The sequence below is a fragment of the Boleophthalmus pectinirostris genome, unplaced genomic scaffold, assembly GCF_026225935.1.
Source record: "Boleophthalmus pectinirostris isolate CB_2022bp ecotype Guang Dong unplaced genomic scaffold, ASM2622593v1 HiC_scaffold_18, whole genome shotgun sequence".
In the NCBI taxonomy this organism is placed as follows: Eukaryota; Metazoa; Chordata; class Actinopteri; order Gobiiformes; family Gobiidae; genus Boleophthalmus; species Boleophthalmus pectinirostris.
This window is the reverse complement of record NW_026571133.1, coordinates 23,444,620-23,470,532: the sequence shown is the minus strand read 5'-3', so window position 1 is coordinate 23,470,532 and position 25,913 is coordinate 23,444,620. Positions and strand designations below refer to the sequence as shown.

The window sequence follows — 25,913 nt, the reverse complement described above, 5'->3', positions numbered from 1 at the left end:
ATAACATTTGTCTTTTACTTTAATTTAGTCATGGCCCTTGGAAGGTCGTAAATAAAATGTAACAAAATCTTAATGCTTTAGGTCTGGTAATATCTTTTTTGGTGACCTTTGCTGCCCCGTGACCCCAGGAATTCACCTCTTGACACCTTAAGCAGCCATATAAAACATAGATAAAACCTTCAGCCGTGTCTTTGAAAACATGGAGTGACTGTGGAATGAAGAGGCACACCACTTTTAACTGTGTGACTTCACAGAGGTGAGCTGAGGAAAAAGCATCATAAATTATCTCACACAGTGGGAGGCATTGGAGACTTGGGTAAGAGCAGAGGTGATTGAGTGAGAAACAATGAATCTTAATACATCATGCTGCTCAGGAATGGTTCCCATGTGGTTGATATTCAGTTTTTACTTATTAAGGAAGCATGGATGGTTTTGGATTTTTTTCACTTTGATATTGTGGCTGATAACTGATATTTGCCAAAACTGACATCAAGATTTTAAATGCAGTTGTTGTAAAGCTCTCCAAACAACTTTCTAAAAAAAAATTACAAAATGTATTCATCCTGAATTTCATAGAATTTGTTGTACTTTTTATGATGATTGTGTAAACATAGCTGCATCTTGTATCTTAATTTCTCATTTATTTCAATTAGATTTTAATCATACATTTGATGCACTGAGGACAAACTGGCAATGGAACAGTGGAGAACATAACAGTAAATTATATTTTACCCTCAGCATTGTAGATGTTCATTCATTTATTCTCTTCATTTCAAACATAGCGTGGCTGTAACTGCATTTGCACCGGAAATTGTAATGTGTTGGTTTCCACCCATTTTGTGTGATGGCATCATAGGCCCAATGTGCTCTGACTGAGACCTCTTTGTAGCAGGTGGTGTGACAGAGACGTCACAAGTTGTTCATAGCATTTTCAGGCAAAAGGCCTATGTGTTTGAACACTTCAACTGTGCTGTAATGAAATGTGCTTGGCTATTTTTGAATTCCAGTTTTTATTTTCAGTGTAAATACCCCAATATTTGTACCCTGCCCTAAAACATACAACTACATATGGTCAACAACTAGAATGTAGCACTCTCCCACCATTTACAATATATGTAAGTTTTTATAGTTGTAATGATCAGCTCCTAAGGGTAAGTTTCCCCTTACATTTATCCCTAGAGCAGAATGTGCAGCATTAGTCACTCATGTATCCTGTCTATCAGGTTACTAATGCCCCATGTCAGGCATGCCAAGTTCATTTGTAAACACATATTTGTAAATACACATTTGTAAACGTACACAGCATCTATAGATTTATGAAAACTGGAAGACACCATGCTCTAAAGTTGCTGTTCTGGTTGGTTTTAATGCATTATATTTATTACATTACATTGTAATACTCTGTATCTATAAAGACTCCAAAACTCCCCCAAAAGAAATCATGTATCTTACTTTGGACATGAGAACATAATATTGTAGTAAAATGGTATGTATTATATCTTGGTGGTGACTAATTTTAAAGGCATTTGAGCAGAGAAATGTCCCAACTCTAACCTCAGAAATGATAATTATGAAATCCTCTATGACTGCTTGATGTTGTTTTTCTTAGCAGTAAACAGCCCTGTTGCACGTGGTATGATCATACATTTTAAGAAGTTTCAGCCCTCCAACAAAATGGCAGAATGTGTGACAACCATGGTGACAACATGCAAAACAAATATTCTTTGTGTGTGGGGGTACATTTGGAGTAATTCACTTGCAGTAATGTGGCTCTCAATATATGTGTCATTATTCAAATGAAATTATATTTGTCCAACAAAAGCAATGTTTTCAGAAAAAAACAGGAGACAAGTTGCATTTTTCAGAGAAGGAAGTTTTGATGAGGAAAGACAAATGACTGAATGTGCCATTTTTTTCAAGGTGTGTTGAAGGAAAAGTTCTCAAGTGAAATGGGGACATGTGGTTCATAAAAACCAAGTGTAAACATTATAATGGAACACTGAGGAAATGTAAATACACCACTAAAAGCTAAACTAAAAATATGACCAAACATGGCTAAAATAAGCCTGAGTTCTGTAAACTTTAAACAATGGATTCTTATAATCAACAAGGCATCATATGATTCATTTTTTTCATAACTGCATTAGTGAATGCCTTCAACAGATGTGTGCATGTTGAGGACACAGTAGCAGCACACCTGGCCTAAAAAGACCTTGCCTTGTTTACGCTCTACACAGAAGCAGTTGTGTTAGTCAGTCAGTCAGAGGCACATACGTTAGTGATCTGTTATCCTTTCCACAGATGAAGTACGTGCAGATCTTTTAACTACACACAGAGCTCTGTAAAAGCTGCTTTATAGTTAACACCTGCTAATGGATGAGCACAGGGCTTTTTGTGCATATCCCCTTCTTTTTTCCCATTTCACACACCAGCACCTCCTGTCGTAAAGACTCAATACTGAACAGTTTTCCCTATACTCATAGCATGGACACCACCACCACTCCAAATGCACACACATGAGTGTGTGCTGCAGCGTCTTTCTGCTGACTGCAGATCTCACTGAGGTACCCATACATCAGCAGTTTAAGAGTGAATGGCGATAAAGAGGGTGGGGGCACAGGGAGCCTTGGAGATTTCTGCTAATAGACAGAGATACATCTGAACATACAGCACGGAATAAGGCCAACTGGAGTAAAAAAAAAAAGAAGTAATTATTATTACAATTTTAATTTGCCCTTTCTTTATTATTTTGAAACCAGTACTCCTTTTCTTTTCTTTGTCTAATCACAATAATACTAAAACATAAAATTATTAAGAGCCAAATTCATACTAGCTTAATTTTGTGTGAAGGGACACTTTGTAATGTGTGTAGAAAATGATGTAAGGAGAATATTTATTACACATTTCTATTGTCTGTTTCTTTTATGTGTGTGCGCTAGTGAGTGTGGAGTGGCTGCAGTGAGGTGTGTGTGTGTGTGTGTGTGTAAGGTGAATGCGCTCAGAGGGGAAATGCTGCACAGTAACAGTCTCAGTGAAGTTGTGGACTTTGATTGCTGCTGCCATGCTCTACAGTATGCTGCGTTCTTGCATTGCTGGATAACACATCTGCTGCCCAGTATGTATATGATCATTTACTATTCGCCGTATGTATCAGTTGAGTGCGGTAGGCTGGATGTGTGCAGAGCAAAAGGATGCAGGGCATTATCAGAGTTCTTGCAGAAAGGCACAGCATTGCAGATAGGAAATGTCCCAAGGATAGAAATGCCCTGTGTACTGCAGAGATTTGGCTCATGTATTTAACCTGACATTTCTTTGTACTTGTACTGTGTTTCTCTGCAGTGTGAACCATCTTCCACTTTGACCAAAGATGATTTCTTTGCCAATCTTAGTCTTGCTCTCAGTGGTTGCAGCTGACAGATCAGCCCTACAAACTCTCAGACAGTTAGATGCACTGTATCCTGAACTAGAGCACTCCAGGACCATCTATGTCGTAGGTGAGTTCATTCATAAGAAGCTGCAATCTCTGTTTTGTGTTTCCCACACTCTGCTGTGTCTTCTGTGTCCTCAGCTAATCAGAGCATTGTGACACCACTGATAAGGACACTATGTGGAGGGTCGTCAGCTCCGAGAGAACTTATCTTATACAAACGTCTGACTGACTGACTCACTCCGCACAGTTCCGAACTTTACAAATATACACTTGCAGTCAATCCTGTTGTACATAACTAAACAGCAGTAAGCAGAAAACTGTTTTGTATTACAAAGAAATAATCCTGTGACTATGCATATTAACTGTGAGACTCTGCAAAAGGTGAAAAATACAAGTGCTGCCCTCTAAGCACATGTCCAAAGTGAAATCAATGTGCCATTAGTTCAACAACTGGACCCTCCTGCTCCTGCATCACTCTGTTTTAAACATAGTCTGAATGACGAGGAGGATGATAGAAACTTGTCAGGATATTACATTTTATATTTACAAAAAGAACACAATATTCTAAGTTAGTAAACAGTTTAAATGTAACTGTTTTGCAGAGAATGGTCCTCGACTCTCTGTGTTGGCAGAGCCATCCAAAGTGATAACTAGACGAGGTGGGAATGTTACTTTACCATGTAAGATACACAGAGAAGAAAGTCTTCGACCCAGTCGCAAGATGAGGATCAAATGGACGAAGCTGACTTCTGACTATCTCAAAGAGGTTAGTTCTTCCATGAATCCTGCAGAGCATGATGTATGCACTGTGACAAAATATTTATTATTACTATTATTATTATTATTATTATTATTATTACTGTTTACATAATGTGTGTGAAAAAGATAGCTGAATGAGTTAATATGAAATATCATCTCATGAAATAGTTCCATATTTTAAGAGAGTGCTTCTCTGCCTCCAATGGGCTCTCAAAGAGCTTCATATCATGGACATAAGATTCATGATGTGAAGCAAGTGTCTTGCTCAAGGACACAACAACACCTGCTTTAGGCTAGGATTTGAACTGCTGAACTTCAGTGTAGATCAGTGTAGAAACAAATGAACAAATTATTATGAATACAATTAGCTGTCACTAATGGGCAGAAATACTGTATTACTGGTAACACTTGCTGGTGTGAAGACAGCGATCACTGTGTTTGTGAAGGTCTGAGTGAACCAATAACATTTGTTAACTTTGTTAAAGGTGGATGTTTTTGTTTCCATGGATTTTCACAAAAGAAGTTATGGACGTTTTCATGGGCGTGTCCATTTACTCAACACCTCTCCATCAGACGCATCGCTTGTCATCACAGAAATTTCCCTGGAGGATTATGGGAAATATAAATGTGAAGTTATTGATGGTTTGGAGGATGCAACAGCAGTAGTAGCTCTTGACCTAGAAGGTGTGAAATTTATCTTTTTTTTTTTTTTACTTTACTGCTGATACAGTATGATGCTCATACATCCTTGTTCTTGGATTGGTACCTAGGTGTTGTTTTTCCCTACTTTCCTCGCCTTGGTCGCTACAACCTCAATTACTACGATGCAGAGCGGGCTTGCCGTGACCAGGATGCCATTGTGGCCTCATTTGATCAGCTTTATGATGCTTGGAGAGGAGGCATGGACTGGTGCAATGCTGGCTGGCTTAGTGATGGCTCAGTACAGTATCCCATCACAACACCCAGAGAACCCTGTGGCGGAAGGAACACTGTACCAGGAGTACGCAACTATGGAGTACGGGACAAAGAGAAGAACCACTATGACGTTTTCTGCTTTACATCCCACTACAAAGGTAAAACAAATGTTCATGTTCCTGCTGAAATATAAATTGAAATACAAATATATATATTTTTTTTACAGAATGTGGATGTTTTTTTCTCATCTTAACCTAATGAAGGACACAATTTTATTGCTATGCCCCTCAGGTCGATTCTACTACTTGATCCAGCGTTCCAAACTTACTTATGATGAGGCAGTGCAAGCTTGCCAGAAGGATGGTGCTCAGATTGCCAAAGTGGGTCATATGTTTGCTGCGTGGAAGCTCCTTGGCTATGACCGCTGTGATGCAGGGTGGTTGGCTGATGGCAGTGTGCGTTACCCTATATCCCACCCTCGGCGCAGCCCCACTGAGGCTGCCGTGCGCTTCAGTGGTTTCCCTGACAAAAAGCACAAGCTCTATGGAGTGTACTGCTTCAAAGGCTCCAATTGAGACAAGTGCAAACTAAAGAGAAAAGAAGAGACTAGGTGAATAATGAAGGCCATATATGTCATAGCAACTAAACTGTGATGCCAATTTCATTGAAATGTTGAAAAATTGTGTTTCTGGTGCTTTATAATCTGAAATTCTGATGGATAGTTTACACATTCTATTTAAGGTCTTATTATTTTATCAATGCCTTTGAAGTTTTGAAAGGTAGCAGTAACATTCATATTAACTGTTACTGGTAAACAGACACAAGGAAGCCTTACAGAAACAAGTCTTATGGTTGCACTAAAACTTGGCACTTAATAGAACTGCAAGTACAACAAAGCCATGATTTTTAGCTGCTCACAACATTGAAAGAAAGGGACCTGGTCCTACTGTCTGTGACAACAAGGTGCTACTAACTGGTACTTTGTTTTAAATCCTCCTGTATTTTATTTTTATTATGGACCAAACATTAAGAACATATTTTAACTGATCGACAGGATCTAGCTGTTGTGAATACACCACACTAGCATCCATTACATTGTTTATTTCCTTTGATACTATTTTAATGTATATCAACGTTGTTATGTTCTCATGGTGTCTCTAACAAGTGTTATTTGTTTACTAAAACTAAACAAGTTTCACAGCCTATAAAATATACAACCCCCCTTTTTTACAGCACAAAAATATTGAAGGGAATAAAGGAATCTTTAGAGTAGTGTTTATGTAGTTTTAGTAGTTCTCATTCAGCAATACAACATGCCTGGCAATCGTAGGCTACGTAAAACCAATGGTAAGAATTGCTAAAACTTAGATAATATGTAACACTGAAACTAGATATTTTTGGCTGCATCTATAGCCTTGTGCATGAAAAAGCACACAGCATAGACTCAATCAACAAACTGCTATTTTTGATAAAAATTTGTTTATTTTAGTAAAAAACCAAATGTAGCCTTATACAGTTTGACATGACTTTTTCTTATATACAGTCACTGTAAACAAAACAGAGAAATACTATTCATGACCATGCCTAGTAGAAGCTATGACCTTAGCAATGCATATTGTTTGTCTGCAGAAAGAAGCCACTCACATTTACCATGATAAGAGAACTTCCTTTTTAGGCTAATACTTAAATAGTCCCATCTGGCCCTGGTAAACTCTGAGGTCATCCACTTTGGCTGTATTGATGTTTTCCTTGTCATTATCCTGGAAAAGCTAAGGATCAGTCGAATGAAGTGGTAATGTTATGGTCTTATCATTGAACAACCGCTTGATAAGCTCATGTAAAACAATGACGCAAGAGATAACATTATGATTTAATTAAACAAACTGCAAAAATGCTTCTTTTACTAGATCATGTAACAATTACTGGTTCAAAAAGAATGCTTTTGTATCAAAAAAACATGTCTTGTGAGAACAATAAAATAAGCCATGATTAGGTCTGTGTGTTTTGTATTGGGCTTTTCTTGGAGCTCAATTGCAGTTTTGATTATATCATGATTCCTGTATCTTTACATTGTCTTACACTTAGGTAAATACATTAATCTGCTTCTTAAGAAAGTTAACATAGAACTTTGAATTTACCTGTCATTCAGAGTATGACAGAAGCTGCCCAATAACAGGACTTGGTGGAGAAAAGAGTTTTTGTTTAAATGTAAAAATTAAACAGAAAATTTAAGAAAATAGCAAGATGACAAAAATGTTGTCACCATTCAGTTTTTATTCCAACATCACCCAGTCCTACCTATGAGCTTTCCCACTGCAGTTTTAAGGACATTTTCAGCGCATTGCTCTGCACCAAGGCGGGACTGTTTATGCTTCACAGTAATGTGTGCTCCATGTGTTTTCAAATGAGTTGGTTGTTGCACAATTCTTGCTCCAACTGTACAACCAGGCCATTCATGATCCTATAAGAACACTTTATTTGGACAAAATACAGATGACATGTTGTTTCTTTCATGTGCATGTATTAACTTGGAGCCTGTGAATAAACTGGGCAGGTTAAGAGTGCTCTCAAATATGTGTCAAGTACATTGAAAAATGAAAGATTCCAAACTAATATATTTTGAAGAAAAAAGGTAAAATAAGAGTTTCAAATTCACCATTTTATTGCACAAATATCTGACAGTGACAAAAGACAAAGACAGAGAGTAACTTGATTATGATAAGACTAACATACAAATAAGCTCTTGAGTCTTTACATAACTGCATGGACCTCCTGCAATTCTGCATATTTACTTTAAAAAATATATACATTTGGAATGGAAGAGGTGAAATAAATGAGTGTGACACCAAAGCTCTACTGACAGATTAGTTTCCATAAACAGTCACAATTTCACAGCTCAATTTAATACTGGTACAATACAACAGATCCCAGATCTGCGGGAAAGACCACCATTTGAAGCATTGACTGGTGAGGAAATAAAGACATTTGATTTGTGCATAAAACAAATTAGGTTCCTAAACATCGTTTCAGTAAACAGTAAGAATGACATCATTAGTCTCACAGTCCATTCAAAGATTGAATAAAATAATTTAAATTAAATGGCCTCGTATTTGCGGTATTGAAAACATTGAGCCTGTAAAGAACGTATTAAACATTCATACTTTCCCACAATGACACAGGCGATCCAGGCACATTACAGCTTACTGTAAAAAAGTATGGTTTTGTGTCACCTACAAACACACAGCTGTGCCTTGGTTTATTGTTACCCCTTAAATATTGTTCATGATCAAACTCCCTTCTTTGTTTAAAAAACACCTTTGTGTTGGATTTTGTATAAAACTTTTGCATAAAAAATTATATCAACTATAAAAATCAACACAATAATGTCTTAAAGTTAACATTTAATGTTTATACTCTTTGCATTCATCTATAAACAATTAAAAACCAGCCTAAACAGCTGTGATAATTTATCTAATATTTGGATTCTTTATTTCACAGAAGGCATTGAAGTTCACATTCTCCATGGAGCCGTCTTAAGCAGAAGTATGAGATCATGTGAGATAAAACACCTCACTGATGGGCTTAAAATGAGCCATATTTAAGAAAAATAACCCATATATTTTAGTGAGGCACTGAGACACAGACAGGAGTGTTTCTCTCCATTCATGCTCCTGAACCAAAGGTTAGAAACCCTAAACTCAAACCTGAGGTCAAGGTCCCATGTGCTCATTCTGAGCCTGGTTGTGAGGCTGCTGTTTCTTAAGAAGTTGCTGAAAAGGATTCCAGATTCGCTGAAAAATGCCATAATTATTTTGGTCTTGATTGTGTTTAGCATGGCTCTTTGTGATATGGAGGTGGTGGTTAAAGTGCTTGTTTAGATGCTGCTGGTTGTCTTTGTTGCGGTGTTTGATAGTCAAAGCCTTGTGGTACATGGCCGCTTGAAAAGAAACACACAGTTAAAATGTGGTCAACAACACACTATTGTTAATATGAAGAAAAGTAACTCACGACTTATGCAGGTGATTTTGGGGATGTCCCACTGGCCATTGGCCCGACAGCGTATGGTGGGAGTGTGTCTCTGGATGAAGCCCTGATTACAGTGATAACGCACCAATGAGTTGATCTCATAACGAGGCTTCAAGGCTCCAAACACTCGCGCGTCCTTTACAAGTGGAGGCTGGCCGCATGACACTGCAGGGAGTATCAAGTAATATAGACATGTTGTTGTTTTTTGTAAATAAAGACACTGTCTTTGGGGCTTGCTAGTACCTGTTCCCTTCTTGCATGTGAAAGTGAGGTGGTAGTTGCATGGTACATCATTCCACTGTCCTCCCTCATGCCAGATCATCACCACACAGTCCTCTCCAGACTGGAAAAAGCTGTCCGGCTGGTTGGGCCTCCAATGGTCATATTGCTGTCAAAATATAAATATTACATTATCATATACATATTTCATCCATTGATATTGGCATTTTGTATATTGTGTTAATGTAGACTTTTGAGCTGGTCACAATAAAAAATGTATTGCTTCAGTGAATTAGCTTCAAGATAATCCAAGATAAATAAATAACTAGCACAATGAAACACTTAAAGAATAATTAATTATCTATAATGAGTCGAAAGTGCTATATATTTTAGCTTGAATCTAGTCTTAAATTATGAGAAATAACAAAAAGTTCTGCAAAAATAGGTACACACAATAAGCATTAATGCCCAGAAATGTTGTTCCATGAATGAATGAATGAATGAATGAATGAATGAAAATTAGTTCTCAAACATTTTTCCTGGTTAAATCAAAAATAAATAAAATATTGTGAGGCTGACAAAACATCCTCCCAGGTTCCAGCTGTCCAAACAAAGTAGACACAGGTCGTCTGTCTGGTCTTTGTAGCTTCATTACAACCCCTTCACATGCCCTAATGTTGCAGAGTCCTGATTTGAATATTATGTCTTTTTTTTTTTTTTTTGAATAAAAATTTACCAATTACTGTGGCATAAAAGTTTATCAAAAAGTTACTGATCTGTTTACACTGAATTCGGCTGAGTTCCCCTCTCATGGTTCTATAATTCACAGTAAATATTACACATTTGTTACTAGCATCAGGGTTATGTAGTCTCCACCTATCCCCATGAGAAGAGACCTCAGTGCAAAGACAATCACTGATCTGTGTAATGCAAATTCACACCACAGGGAGGTGCTACAGGGATAACAAAAACATCTCTTAAAGACTGAGTGTTACATTCCTAAATGAAATATTTAAGCCTCATCATTATTAAGGAAATAAAGATAGCAAATTACTCGCTGTAAAGTTCATGTGCTTTGAAAGTTTAAAAAATGTTGAAGAACTCTGAGAACGGGGTGTGCCTCTATTCTGAAAGATAACACATGACAACTACAGGGTCCCCCCAGTCTTAAGTTTCTCATTGAATCTTGAACAGCTGATGGTTCCCAAGAGTGCACTGTGTGTGTGAAAATACGTCATTGGACCAGACGAAGAGCAGAAGTGACTTAACACTGTACAGCAAAACCCATAGGCCTGATTACACCATTTTAGTTACATTATCAAGGACTTTTATGGATTTGATAGTATAGCATGTTTGTTTTGGCCAATGTTGCTCTCATATTTAGGCAATTGGTGTGGTTTTGTGTTTACAATAGTAAAAATACTAATTGCTAGGTAATTCACAAGTAAGTAAAGCACTGTTATTTCAACGTTAAAAATGTTGCTTACATTAAATTAAAACATACTTTTTGTAGATTTGCTTATAATCAGCATTTCGTTAGAATATCATATTTGACCTAATGAGCAAATTATTCAGACTTTGACTACTTTGAGTGTTAGAGTGTTACCATTGGTCTGCCATCAGTCCATCTGAAGTCTCTCTCAAACATTTTGTCATTCAGGCCTATCCACTGGTAATCGCTGCCCAGCCCTGCAGATGATAAGTACAGTTACATTTCAAATAAATACAATGCACAGCTACAAAACTATCAAAAGTAGGCAGCAATGAAAAGTATTTGCAGTGAGGTTGATGAAAAACATTTATCATGATCTCAGACTTACGGTTTACAAATAGCTGTTCTTCATTTGACAGGATGCTGGTGAGGTGGGCGCCATGTAGTCGACACTCTCTTTCAGCTGAGTCCCAGGTCCGACGGTGAGTGAAATACTTGTAACAATGAGACTGGAATTTCTGCCAACCAAATCCACACAACTCTGTGTCTGCAGGAACAAATATTACAAGTAAGACATTTAGTATAAAATATGACTAAATATTTTTACAAGTAATATTAAGCTTATATGCACATTTATGATTTTTACATGTACTTTTACAATAATGCTATCTGTGTGTCTGGCTATGACAATGTTATTATGGATGTGTTTAAGGCATTCAATGGACAAGGTCTTTGTATTTGTACTACTACTGGCATTTGACAATACACCGTTGACAATATGCACATGGCTGTGCTTTGCTGTACATGATACAATACAGTTGGATTGGACAAAGCAACAATGACTATATTGTAAAAGTTCATGGCTGCAGTGGTCTAGCTGTGTACCCTTATGACGGCATCCCGTGTCCAGGCCCAGGTGGGACTAATGAACAAGCACTGACTCCTTGTGGCAACCAATCACTGATTTAAAAACAGATTCTAATAAAAGGTCTTAACAGGAGAAACTAGAGGCTGTATTTGGCATTGTTCATGTGCCATACAGCTGCAAATGCTTTCTAGCAAAAATAATGGGGACAATGTCCTATTTAGTTGTTGTTTCCAGTGGCAGCAACAAGAAGACAGCTGCACTTTATCTGACAGAACACAGACTATATCAGGCCTGGCAAACTGCACTGATAGGGCTTTGTGATGGTAAAAATCAAAAATAGAAATTGGGAAGTGAATTATCTGAATTATCTAAAAATGGGTGAGATAACAATGATGACAGTATCCCACATTTTGAGTACACAGAACTTATAATAGACCCTAACTGTATGCTCTCACTCTTTAAAAATTAAAAAACAAAGTTATTTATTTATTTATTTTTATTTAATTATAAAATTTTTCCCCATCCATGAATTCTAATAATGTTATTTAGAACAACACACTGGAAAAAGAGTATGGGGGACAAAATTACTGATTTTTGTGGCTCCATGGCCGTGTCTAGTTTTGTTGTTAATGAATGATGACAGATATATTGGGCCAGATGCTGAGGCTCACAGCTACAGAGCCAACACCCAGAGCAAAAGACCAAACGACAGGCCAAGTTACAGATTGTTGAAAAAAGAGACCATACATTTGTTTAATTCAGGCAGTTTCCCACAGATATTAAGTGATCAAATGACAGTTGGGTGATTCATATCTTAAAGTTAAGATGGAGAACAATGAATTCACTTAGGGCTGTGACAAAAATCGAAAGATCGAAAGATCGCAATCTCGATTATAAGGCAAGCGCATTTTAATCGACAGGTCTACAGCCAATCGTGTGGCAGTAAGAGCGTGTGGTGCTGAAGAGGATTTACACTCTTGTTGTGGCCTGAGCCACAGCGCGCCTCTTTATGTCTCCTCATGTGATGTGTTCACAAGTTTTGATTTAAATCTGCACAATTTGACTAAAAGTCTTCCTCTGTCTGCAGTGTGCCTGACCTAATTTAGCACACGGACATCGCACGTGTTTCTGTTGATAGCAGTAGCGCGCGTGCACGTGTGTCTGCCGCTAGCGGTAACGCTAGGGTGACCATATTTCCATTTGTGAAAACCCGGACACCTTACCGGGAGTGGCAGGTGGGGCCTCGACATTGAGCTACAGTCTTCCCTTGATATATCGCGGTTCACCTTTCCTGGTTTCATCGTTTCGAGGATTTTTTTTCTCTCTTAAGAGAGAGAACCCGAGCAGTTTGTCCGCAGAGCAAGCTCGATCAATTGCCGCTCTTAACTCCGTGAGGTGTGGAGCTGAGCCGGTCCTTTCTCCTGCGGTCACCTCCGAGCCCGTCCCGACAGTGAGTCCTGTTTCAGTTCTGGTTTAGTCCTGGTTTACTCCTGTTTTAGTCCTAGTTCAGTCCCGGTTTAGTCCTCCTCTTTAGTCCTGAAATCAGGCCTAGTTTAGTCCTGGGTTAGTCCTGGTTTAGTTTTGATTCAGTCCGTGGCGTAATCAGTGCAAAAGTTTAGTCCTGGTTTAGTTTTGATTCAGTCCGTGGCGTAATCAGTGCAAAAGTTTGATATCATCTCGGGTTAACTGGCGGGTGCAGTGCTGTACTGTGCAGGTGCAGGACTCTGCGCTGTAGGCTCCATTACGGAATAAATTAATCTTAGGTTCATTACATAAAGAAGGAGGAAAATAACATAAGGAAAACAGCAGTAGTAAGTTTTAAGAAGGATGCAAAAAGGGTTGTGCCTCTCCTGTCTGAAAAAAGTGTATAAAGTGTGTGGTGAGGGGGTTTAAAGCCTTAAAACAGATATAATAATTGTAAAATATAAAGTTGACTACTTTACGGATTTCTCCTACCGCGGGTTATTTTTTAGAACTTAACCCCCACGATAATCAAGGGAGCACTGTACTCTCACCTCACAATCTGTGCACATGGACTCCCACTTGTCCCGACCGGGACGGAAAACGGAGAATTTCTGGTACAAGTCATTGTTAAATGTGCATTTGTGCTTCGGCATGTTGCAGACTGACCGACTGTTTGTGTCTGCTCGCTCCTTCTGAGTCACTACGAGAGCTACGAGAGACCCTCACTTTAATGGCCCCATTGAACGGTAATGAAAACCCAGACATTTCCATCACTTAAAAAAAAACAAAACCCAAACCCCCAGACAGGATGCAAAAAACTGACATGTCCAGGGAAAAATGAACGTTTGGTCACCCTAGGTAACGCGCGCATGCATTATTGATAATGATGATGTCACACTTCCAGATGGGGGGGGCAAGAGACAGTGTTTCCTATTGATTACATTGTACTTTACCATAAAATATCCAAAAGGTAAATTTATAAATGTTGAACCTGAACATTTCTAGCAGTGTCTAGCAACAAAAAACTGCATTTTAACAATATTCATTTTAGCTGCTCCCCAAATTGTATTAAATAACATTGGTCTATAGAATGTTGTGATGCCATCTGAAATCCAGCAATATTGTACAAGCTCATTCCAAACATCTGTATTTCTCTGTAATTATTGGTCCTATCAACACAAAATAAAAACTGTATTGATCCTGATACCCTGGACTTTATGCCTGAAGTCTATGTGTGTTCATGTGTGTGTGCTTGGGTCCTAAATGAATGAAATAGGAGTGGGATGAGACGCAATTTCCACAAGACGATATTAGACCCGAGACTAGAAACAGATTTTGACATAATTTATAATAACTAAATAATAAAAGACATTTTGAGATTCAGTGGACTAACAATTTTAAGATTTTTATTTTTTTATTTTTTATACCACTGTAGAACTGCTTTTTGGAATTGTGGGATCTCAAGACTCACCAGCATTAACCATTTTTAGTCCAAACCAAATGTAAACTCAAACGTAAACTATCTCTCGAGATTTTGTAGCACAAGATCTTGTCCCATCCCTAGAATGAAACTCAAAGTACCTCTTGCAATATAGTGCTGTTATATACACTGACCTTGCTCACACAGCTCCCCTGCATAGCTGGGCAGGCAGAGGCAGGTGAAAGAGTTGACCCCATCCAGACAGGTGGCTCCGTTCAAACACGGGCTGGACTGGCACTCATCGACATCTGCACACACAAGCCTATATTAGTCCTCATTCGTCTGTCAGTATAGAGTCACTGGGATGTGTTCACTAAAGAACATGTCTTTATGAAGTCTGTTTGTACCAGTTTCACAGTGCTGCCCGCTGTATCCAGGTGCACAGACACACATGTTTTCAGAGCCTTTTTTGTAGCAGGAGCCGCCATTGAGACACAGACTTGAAGCGCATGGCAGCAGATCTGAATAGAGCACAGAAAATGAGAATTTAACCAAGATTAGCAGATCTGTACTTGCCCTGCAGTAAATTACTTTTAATGACAATATCACCAAAACACATTCCTGATGCATTGTCTGAATACTGTAATCACAATAATGCAAAAAATACAACATATTGAGATATACATTTTTGTTAATATAATTACAATTAATTGATTATACATTTTGACCTGGTTCTATAATATATGTCTAAAAAATCAGTCCTCAAATTTGATTTAAGTTTAAATGCATTAAATTCTGTAAGTCAAAGATGATTAAATACTTACCTTGTTAATAAAATCTATTCGTTCATATATATCTAGTCAGAACTGAAATTGATTTAGCTTCATGTTATTTTAGGTGCACAGTAATACAGCTTATTATTAAGCTTAGTTATTATTAAAATGTACCTCTGATATTGACAGTGCTGGCTTCCACAGAAAAGGTAGGGTGTGTGACTGCTTCTGGTTGCTCTATGGCTGCTCTCTCTGCTGGTATCTTAGGCTGGGACTCCAAAGGTGGCACCATCTCTCTATCGTACTCGTTGAAATCGTCTGGCAAAGGAGTAGCATCAGGATCTGGGATGAGAGCCCATGCAGGGACTGAGTTGGTGCTTTGGTCAAAGGTGTACAATGGAGGCATAGTGGAGTTGGAGACTCTGGTTGTGGACAGCACAGTTTGGTCCTCTGTGATAGTTTTGTGTGCTATTTCAGGATGAAGTGTTGTGGTGTCCAACTTGGCAGTAACTGTAGAATAAGTGATAGGATAATTTGAAGCAAGAGAGGATACTGGGGTCTGTTTTTGCAAGTGAGATTCCATTACTGTACCACTTGTTGCCACCAAAGAAGAATGTGTAGAGTGTTCGTGTGGCCCTGCCGTTGATGATAGCGAAGTAATAACATTTTTCCCAGAGAGTTCCACTTCTCCTTCCAAATGTTTAGAACTTGTCGTCACGGCTGTGGCATGTTGAACTAATGGTACTTCCATTATATCACCATCCATTTTAGGTAGGGATGTAAAGAAAATTGGTGAAAGAGTGCTTGTAAATCTACGCATCTCTAGGGGGTAACCATCCTGACCTGAAGTCTCCTCTTCTCCAGAGGTGGACCCTTCAAACTCCTCCGTTTGGACCTTGACGCTGGAGGTTGTGGTCATCAGGTCAGGGATTAAAGTGGTCACCTCAACTCCGCCCATCTCCGTCTCATCTGTCCTGACGTCTGACACAATGGCAGTAGGAAACACGCCACTCCCAGAACCTTCAAAGGAGGAATCTTCTGGCCCCTTGCCTCCTGACCCTTCCATGTCCTCGTATGTAGACAGGCCTTTAGGGAAGTCCACCTGGGACGAGACCAAGCCTGGAGAAGTGATTGGTGCAGCAGTGTATGTCAGTGAGGTGTTAGCTTCAGGACTTGTTGGCTGCTCTTCAGAAGCATGATCACCATTGGTACCAGTAGAGGGAGAGTTGTCAGTATTAGTCTTTGTATGCACCTCAATAGCTCCATAGTCAAAAGGAGTGACAGTTTCAACATCATCCACATCCTCCTCTTGTTCCTTTTCAATCTGAACAGGTGTGGCAATTTCAAACTGATCTCCTCTGGCCTCTTCAGGAAGATCAGGTTTAAATGTCACCTGAAGAAATACAAGTTATACAAAGATAGATATACAAGATATAGAAATACTACTTAATAAGACTATTTATAACAAAGTAAGGTGCAGCTGCACAGTTAAATGTTCAATTAATCCTTTGTGATCTGTCATAGAACAAGCCTGCCTGGGCATTATTTTACATTTACATTTTTTGCATTCTGTAATGCAGTTATTAGTAGTATAAAGTTGTATTATGCACTTGAGCAGCACTTGAATCCATTCAATATACAATATTCCAAAAAACATGTTTGCCATTTCAAATAACAAAAATTCCCAAGAAATCACAAAAAATGAAATCATTCCATATTTTTACATGTCCCAAATGCTGAAATTCCCATTATTCCCTAATTATTATTATTTTTTTAACCAGACAAAAAGTTATTTGAAGTTTCTACCTGTATACTTTGAGATAAATATTTTTAGGAATATTAATATTGCTGACAATGGAATCACAAAGGAAATATAATCTAAAGCATACATGAAATACATTGAAGAGCTCAAATTATTTTATGTGATACCTCATGTTTCCCATTTACAAAACTGATTGTTGAGGGCAAGTTGATGGGAGATGCCTCAAAGGAATCAGTGACGTGGTTGCTGCCTAGGGACAGGTCGGAGATCTGGGGGAAGAGAGGCACAGGTCCAGGCTGGTTCAGAAACCTCAGGACATCATCAACTGTGAACAAACATGCATAGCATTTAGGAAGATGTGCAGTGACCAAGGCCATATTATAGAACACATAAAATGTGCTGGTTTATTCTGTTGTTGATTAAAAAGTGACCCAAAGTGTATGTGGATGGCTCCCAGTCAGTGGTCTGTTATGGTTATGATTACGGTCAGTCACTTGGTGCCAAAGGCTACCCATAGACAATGAGTACTTGTCTTCTCATTAGGATTTTATGATACACATGGAAGCAATATCGTGGGAAGTGGAGCAAAAATGTGCAAAAAAGTGACACAAACACATGCCTTGGGTTTTCCTTAGCATTGGAATGGGGCACATTATAAATGAGACATGCCTGTGCAGCTAAACTACTTAGCTGTAGCATGAGGCTCAGTCAAAAGACCCTGTGATTCTGACATCGATATGGCTTGTAACAGAAAGACGTTTCATCAGAGAGCTCACTGCTTAAATTGTCCTCATTTCCTCATGACGTGGAAACAGTCAGTGGTGGGCCCCCTTATGATGCAACATAATACACCTTAAATATTTCAATAACAAATAAAGGGAAGATGGTGTGGCCATAGGAAGAAACCTATTAAAGGTATAAGTGGAGCATGAACACATATGAGAGGTTAATACATGCAAAAGTAAGAATGAGGATCTTAAAGAAATGAAATGTAAGCAATAAACTGTTGGTTCAGAGAGATCCTGGGGGGGCGGGTCAATTATGGTCAACCAGTTGTGGGTTGTTTCTAGACCACAAGAAAAGAGCTCTCTAATTTGACCACCAGTGTTTGACAGAGAAAGGAAAGAAAAAAGCAGGTAGAGTGAGTGAAAGCTGCCATTTTACATGTATGATTATTATACTAGCTTGTTTTCCCAAAGGATACACCATGTTGAGTTTGTAAAATGTTTAGCTGAAACTCAGTCAAGCAGAAATGACTTCAAAACTTTCCACATCTGGCTCTAGTACCAGTGGGTGTGTTTGTACAGATCTTCCCTTTGCTACACAATACAAAGATGTAGAGCCAATGGACTAGTAGTGCATGAAACAAACAAACAAAATCCAGTTAGGTTTGAGGAAACCAGTTCCCACTGATAGAGTTTTGATGCAGATCTGAGTATATACATTACAGCTAAGGGCTAATGAGATGAATTAAGGACATAAAATCATGTTTATTTGAGGTCAGAAATCAAACTACAGGAGACCACTATCTGGAAGCAATCTTATCCAATTTCCTTATCTACATTTTCAAGCCCTTTGACTGCCACCTTGGATGATTTTTTTTCAATTATTTCACTACAAATTTAAACATGTTACTAGGTTAATATGTACATGTATGTGACTCAAGACTCAACTTGGATTTGCCAGTATTTGACTTGGGACTTGACTCAGACTTGCGGTCAAAGATTTGAGACTTGCAAAACAAAGACTTGGTCCTACCTCTGCCAGGTTGTTGCACCAGTGCTAATTTAACCTGGGCAGGTTAATTGATTGTTTTTAATTGATCTTAGCTATCAGCTATTCTTCCTGGAGACCTATGTAGCGCCCGAAAGAAACCCATCCAGACATGGGAAGAAACATGCAAACTCCACATAGAAAGGCCCAGGCGACCCAGGGATCGAACCCGGAACCTTCTTGCTGAGAAGGTAGCCACGTGAGTTATTATCTTTACATATTTTCCACCTGCTTTTACCTGTCTTCTTAAATAAGGTATTATGCAAAATAGATTGTTTAGCTTGCTACTATGTTACAATGATGTTTCCTGATCAAAAACATGCCTGAAGAGGTTTTAGATGTAATCCATGCATGTTTAAGTTTTGAAGTGATCTCCTCCTCTCCTCCTTATGGTTAACGGTAAGACAATGCTCAGCCCACAAGCTTATGTCATTTATGGTCCCACACGACAATTCTCCATAAACATACAGAAACATGATAAAAAAAAACTGTACACAGCAACTTGACAACTGATGCTATGTGTAGTAGTTTCATTAGCGGGATGCAAATTGACTGTATTGTGATAGCACTCTGAAGGGGATGTGACTAAATATGGAGAGTGAAACTTATAAAACATGTTAATATGTTGTTTTTTGAGAAATTAGATAACATGGAAATCCAAATATGTTATATGTGGGCATTTATTACCCCATAGAAGTAAAATACCCCCTCTTTAATAACTAATTTATGGAATCCTGATGTGTCACGACAATATGGTTTAGACTGGAATATGCTGTACACTTGTACAGTGACTAAAAGTGCAAACCTTATTTTTTTATTCAAATAAATCGACCAAGATGGTTGCGAGACCAACATTTGCAACAGCCTCTAAAGCCACTGTTTTTCTTTGATTCTTCACTATGACCACAGCCATGGTGGCTGTGTGAAACACAATTTAGTTTTCATGTACATGAAAATGACAAATTAATTAATCTAATCAACTGAATTTATAGTTATTTTTAAGGAGCATAGTTTCTTTTTAATGCTATATGCTAATGAAAATAACAACGCAGCATTTATGTTAATTTTTTTTTTACTACGGGGTAGAAAATTAATATTAATGGAAAAGACCGATTAATGATAATGCATACTGCAAATAATGCAAAGGCAATAATTAATTAATTAATACATTTTCATTAGCATAATTAATTATTTATTTATTTAGCATTTTCATAATTAATTTAATTATGAATTAAGGAAGTAATCTGCATTTTCATAATTAATTAATTTATCAAACTAATCATTGCACTTTTATAGCTCCTTTCAAGACACCCAAAGTGCTTCAGTTCACTCCACACTCAGTGGTGGCAAGCTACTATTGCAGCCATAGTTGCCCTGGGGCAGACTGACAGAAGCGAGGCTTTCTATCCATTTGCCCCTCCGCCCGCCAAGAACACTCACGGACACTCCACTTTCTTAGTAGGCAATGTGTGAAGTGTCTTGCCTAAGGACACAATGACAGTTTTTTGCCACGGGTGCCCCACCTGGTGTTCTCAGTGGCTTCCCATCCAAGTACAACCCAGGCCCAGGCTCACTTAATTTCTGAGATCTGACAAGATCAACCTTTGACAAACTGGTATGGCCACACTCAAGATGTTATTAAACGTAATTGAAACTGTCCACTTACCAGATTGGTTTTGACTGTGCACATTGACGATGATGACGTGAATGGGAGATTTGCCAGATGACTCTCCATCTATCGCACTTGATGCTGACTGGTCAAACTGTCCAGGGGTGACATCCTCTTTGAAGACCACTGCAGGCTGAACCATTTCCACACTATCCACTGGGATACCTGGATCTACAGTGACAGGCTCTGGAGTCACTACCTCTGGGGTAATACCCCTCACTTCCATCTTGGTACTATCTGTTCCCATATTTGGATTTGTAGAGCCCTGCATCTGTGTGGGAGTGACCACAAGTCTGTCTTCTAAAAGACTATCTCTAACTGGCTCTCCACTGGCACTACTCTGACCTTCTCTCAGCACAGTGGGACTTCTACCCTGTCCTATGTATATGCTGTCTAGATGATTGGGAGGTGTAGGTGGGGTCTCCAATGGAGACAAAACATCTCCTCTGATAGGGACAGACTCTAAATAAGTCCCATTTTCAAAATCTTGGACATCATAATCATATATAGGAGTAGGAGTCACATGGACTGTGGCAACAGTGGGGGTATGGATGATTTCTAAATGGGGGGCTGAAGTTGTGTAATCAGGTTTATGAGTAGTGTGGGGCACTGGCTCATATTCATGTGTTTGGATTTGAAGTCTCTTAGAGTCTGGAGGAGCTGTAGTGCTGATGGTCCTGTCAAACTCCTCCAAGTCTATGGGGGTTTCAGAAGTGGTCGGCTCAGGTACTATAGCTGAAGAAAAAAGAGGAATGAAAAATAGTTAAGGCTGCTGCTCAAAATGACTGTGTGAGAAATATGAACTTTTAAATTAGCATAATGTGTAGCATACTTTGTATTTGGCCATTTAACAAATATTATTAATTATGGTTAATTGTTTTTTTGGGTGAGAAGTTTTAATCTGACACATTTAGCAGATTCAATGTTGTGTTAGTTGTAAATATTCCAGAGTAGCAGTGATGTTTAGGCATCACTGGCATAAAACTTTAACACCCAGGATGGGCAGAAGAAGTGCACAGATTGAGGGGTTTTCTCTTTTTTCCACTCCACCTCTCTCCCCCAATTCTCCCCTTTGAGCATTTTTCCACAGTCACATAACAAAGGTGTTTATTGCCAAATGGCCTGCAGACCCCGGAGACAGCAGCTCTTGTCTGGTATGGTCTTTTTACACCATAACAGAGAGACGCTACACATTCAGGTTGGCTTTAGCTCTGCCCAAATATGAAGTCATATGTTTGGTGAGCCATGGCCATCTGGCTGGGCTGGGGTCTGTCTACAAACTGTCATTAAAACATTGCTCTCACCAGCTTTCTTCAGCTCTGCTCATAGTTTGGCAAGACACAAAGAACATTTTATAAAACAGTCTTGACTACTGACTTAAATGCACCTTGTTATCAAACTTCTTATTTTCTAGATTATTTTGTAATCATGGAGTTACATATGGGAGACGTTTCTTCTGAGTTTCCTCCCTCGGTCCGTTTTGGGGATAGTCCAGCTGTGATACATTAGGGACATGTACAATGTTGTGCAAAATCTGTGTCAGAGTGTGTTGGGTTTTCCCCTTGTAAAAATCTGCCCCTCCATAAAAGGGGTACTAGAAGTTTATCTTTTTGTTGTTTGGGTTTAAAGTACTTTCAGTGAGTGGGACTCCTGCCCTGTCATTCACTGTCACTACTTCATTGCTTTCCCTTGTCTGATATTTCCCTATTCCCCTGTCTCCCGACATGTGGGGATTATTTGGCAACTTTTGTAACCTTGACAGTTTATAGTATGAAGGTCCATTCCAACAACTATGTGTCTGAGGCAAGCTTCAGTTAAGTGGACAGTTCATAATAGAGAAGACACCTTAAGATTATGAGTGACCAAAATAAACATGGATAACCTAGTCAACATCATAATGTCTTACCTTTAAAGCAGTAGGCTCCATGTTTATCTTCAGGGTCAGGGTAGCCAGTCTGATTTTCAAACCTGTAGAGTGTTCGCACCCCCAGCTGGCCACCACCACACTGGGGTTTGGGGATGTTAATGGGGTAGCGGACACTACCATCAGAGAGCCAGCCGTTGTCACAGCGATTAAGCCCCGCCCTCCAGGCTGCAAACAACTGACCAGGGGAGGCCAGATTTGTGCTGTGTTTCTCACATTCAGCCTTGGCCTGCTCAAATGTGAGCTTCTCTTTAATTGGTGGATAAAAAACTTCACCTTTAAGATAATTAAAACATGGGAATAATTACTATATAATAAATTATTTTATAGTATATAGTTGCCATTAGGATCATGAATGACTATGTTACCTTGCACCTGATCTATAAAGCAATATACATCATATTTCTCCGTTTGTTCTCGGACCCCATATGTTCTCACTCCTGGTTTGCCCATCAGGTCACCTCCACAGCCTGGTCGAGGCTGGGTAATTGGATATCTGAAAAAATATTATCATGTTACACTTACACACTTATGTTTTTTATACTTCCACTATTATTACTCTATCAAAAGCTCTTGATCATACCTCACTGTCTGGTCAGCAAGCCAGCCAGCATCACACTGGTCCAAGCCATCTTCATACGCAGCAGTAAGTTCTTCGGGTGTAGCAATAGCAGCACCGGCTGAGAGGCATGCTCCAATAGCACTTGGAAAATCCAGAGAATAGCGATCGCTTTTAGCTCTGTAATGGAAAACAACACCTGCAAGCATTGTGAAATGAATTAGCTGCAGTCTTGAAACAGATTCATCTTTCATCTTGTCTACATTAGATTTTAAATATGTAACCCAAAATGCTGGTGAAAATAAATTATCACATAATTAAACCTACAGTTACACAAACCTGATACTTTAGCAATTATCTCCTTAATGTACATGGTTGTGCTGTGTGTTAATCAGGTCGCTTATCCTCTTGTGGATGGGTGGATTTGTATCTGATGAGCGAGAACATCCTGGCAGAGCTGCAGGAGGATGTGAATAGGCCTGAGTGTGAAATAACCAGTTGTGTGTTGTTCATAGGGAACGTCTTTGTCTGCAGACAACAAAGCGCCCTGTTCAAGTATAAATGTGGAATCTGTAAACGTCTGAGACCAAGGGTTGATTCAGTTGGTATTATGCCACAAAGTACAGCGTGAACTCTATTAGTCCCATAAACACATTTGAATGGTGATGTTGCATGTGTTAGAGAACAGAGATGAAAGATGCAGCATTAGCTTTACTTCATCAGAAGGGGGCGCTGAACTAAATGTGCAGCCTGCTATCTTAAGAGGTTTGTATGGAAGCAGTGTAGCTTGGTTTTCAAGTATGTGACCTCAAAGGTGGGGGAAAAATGTATGCGTCTTTGGCCCCAAGTCTATCCAATCATGTCATCAAACAGCTGAATGACACATTGTCATTGAGCCTTTACATGGCAGCTGTAAATGCGGAATCATATAATTATTATATGTCCAAGCAGGTAATAAGCAGACTGGTGGAAAAAGATCACTAAAATTTTAGCATAGTTAAAATTCCAACCTGAATAGGTTTCAACACTGAAAATGTCTTATTTAAGAGTGTGTTTGCTGACAAATAAATTACTTTGAACTATGTAGGAAGTAGGGAAATAGAAGCTTTGATTGCTTGCTGCACATCCTGTGCTCAAACAACACAAATCTTCCATGAGCTATGTAACTTTTAATGTGTAAACAAGCACATATTTGTTAAGATGTTGACCACAACTTTATAATGGCATAAAATGTTAATATGGGCTTTACAGCTAAGTAAACATTTCAATTCACAAAAGAAAAGCAATCAAGTCTACAAAATACTTGTAAGTGTTTCAACAAACTACTACTAAGAGTGAAACACTATATAAAATTTACAAACTTCAATATGTATTTACTACAGTATAATGGCTACACTGGCTTTATTGTTATATTGCTTGTTAATTAAACAGGACAGGACACTTTTTTCAACTGGCTCACAAACATAATAGATCTTAATAGACCCCCTTAGTAGTTTTCACTACCTGTTACAGCTGCACATACAACTGTATTTGACTCACCAGTGATGTTGAGGCTGACAGTGCCCTGGATGGTGTCCATGTCAAGAATCAGCTCACAGCGGTACAGCCCTGAATCACTGACCCTGAGTTTGCGAATCATCAAAGAGGCATCTCGACGGGACATTGGAGATGGGTACAGCTTTACTCTGTCCCTGTACTTTTCTTCCACCTTCGTTTGTCCTCCCTGGGAAACCATAACCAGCTTCTCCCCATCCTCCTCCAGCTTTGTCCACTTGATCCTCAGTGGATCACTCTGATGGGGAGGTGTGGAAGTGCTCAGAAAGTCCGAGGATATTGAGAAGCGGCATGGCAGAAGTGTGTAGCCTGCTAGTGACGCTCTGACAGGTGATGTTGTCTTCAGCTTTATTTGGTGTGAGGGTGCTGAAGAACAATGACAGACAGTTCATATATCTTTAACAATGAGGTAGATCTTGGAATAAATAGCATGTCTCACCAGCGTTTACATATTATGACAACAGTAAGTGCATGAAGTGTAAAGGTCTTGACAAATATACAGGTTTTAAGTAGTAACAAGTGATTAAGGTAGAGTACATAGTATATGTACTCTACTTAAGTAGAGTGTAGTGTATATGTATATATGTATATATATATATATATATATATATATATATATAATAGTGTTTCTTTTGACACTCACCTTGCAAAGGAAGAGCAGAGCACAGACACACCAAGCAGAGCAGGTGTGTAAACATGTGAGGCATCATTTGTAAACTAAGAAAAAAACAAACAAACACAAAACATAAAAACGTAAGACTCAAGGGGCTTAAGAAATTAGGAAAGCCCTTTCAGAGACAATGGGGTCCGCAGTTATTTACAGCATGAGACCAACCTCAGACAAATAGATAAGGTATGCTGAGAAGAGCAGATGTAAGGGGTCAGCTGTAGCCAGAGAAAGCCCAGCTGTGAAGAAGATAGCACTTATCCTAAGATCCTGGTGTTAAAGTGATGTGGATTCCTAAAGAGCCTGGCGGATGCCCCAAGTCTCAGTTGTATCACAAGCACACTCATTAACTTATCATTGTGCTGTATTAGTACCAAAGATGGTTGTTTAAAGGCCAATATTGACCTAATCTACAGCAGCAAAGCAAAGACAAATACAAACCGTATATAAAACAACTTACCGTTTAAGAATTCCAACTGCAAATCCACTCATATGTTAAGCAGTCCCACCGTATCCTTACATTAATTGGCGCATTTAGCAGTAGCACACAAAGATAGAGTGTCGCCGCTTCGTGCCGGAGTGCTTCTCAGCTCTAGCTGCAAGTTCAAATGCACTTTACACCCCCTATTATCCCAACATTAGGGCGAGGAGGGGCACGTTTGTCTATGCACCCCATTTCACCGCCCAGAGTAGAAGAGG

General features: G+C 38.9%; 2 protein-coding genes across 3 annotated transcripts; one reads left to right on the top strand and one right to left on the bottom strand.

The window, feature by feature from the left end:
- The first annotated feature begins 2,709 nt into the window (after positions 1-2,709).
- On the top strand, positions 2,710-7,098 carry LOC110161558 (hyaluronan and proteoglycan link protein 1-like). The gene is made up of 6 exons (XM_055154211.1): positions 2,710-3,115; positions 3,340-3,494; positions 4,033-4,196; positions 4,675-4,873; positions 4,960-5,262; positions 5,396-7,098. Exons 2-6 carry the CDS (start codon positions 3,368-3,370, stop codon positions 5,677-5,679), a joined length of 1,077 nt encoding a protein of 358 aa, XP_055010186.1. The 5' UTR covers positions 2,710-3,115; positions 3,340-3,367; the 3' UTR covers positions 5,680-7,098.
- A 650-nt stretch (positions 7,099-7,748) lies between these two features.
- LOC110161758 (versican core protein-like) lies at positions 7,749-25,891 on the bottom strand. Of its 2 annotated transcripts, XM_020926580.2 has the most exons (17): positions 25,675-25,891; positions 25,191-25,264; positions 24,533-24,913; positions 23,018-23,192; positions 22,803-22,930; positions 22,417-22,710; positions 20,508-21,245; positions 17,236-17,393; positions 15,898-16,699; positions 15,481-15,816; positions 14,941-15,054; positions 14,728-14,841; positions 11,170-11,328; positions 10,956-11,038; positions 9,374-9,518; positions 9,113-9,295; positions 7,749-9,041 (listed from the first exon to the last, which is right to left on the bottom strand). In XM_020926580.2, exons 1-17 carry the CDS (start codon positions 25,704-25,706, stop codon positions 8,815-8,817), a joined length of 4,143 nt encoding a protein of 1,380 aa, XP_020782239.2. In that variant the 5' UTR covers positions 25,707-25,891; the 3' UTR covers positions 7,749-8,814. The 2 variants fall into 2 exon arrangements, with proteins under 2 accessions (XP_020782239.2, XP_020782237.2); XM_020926578.2 differs by having other exon boundaries at positions 15,481-16,699; positions 25,675-25,889.
- Positions 25,892-25,913: the final 22 nt, after the last annotated feature.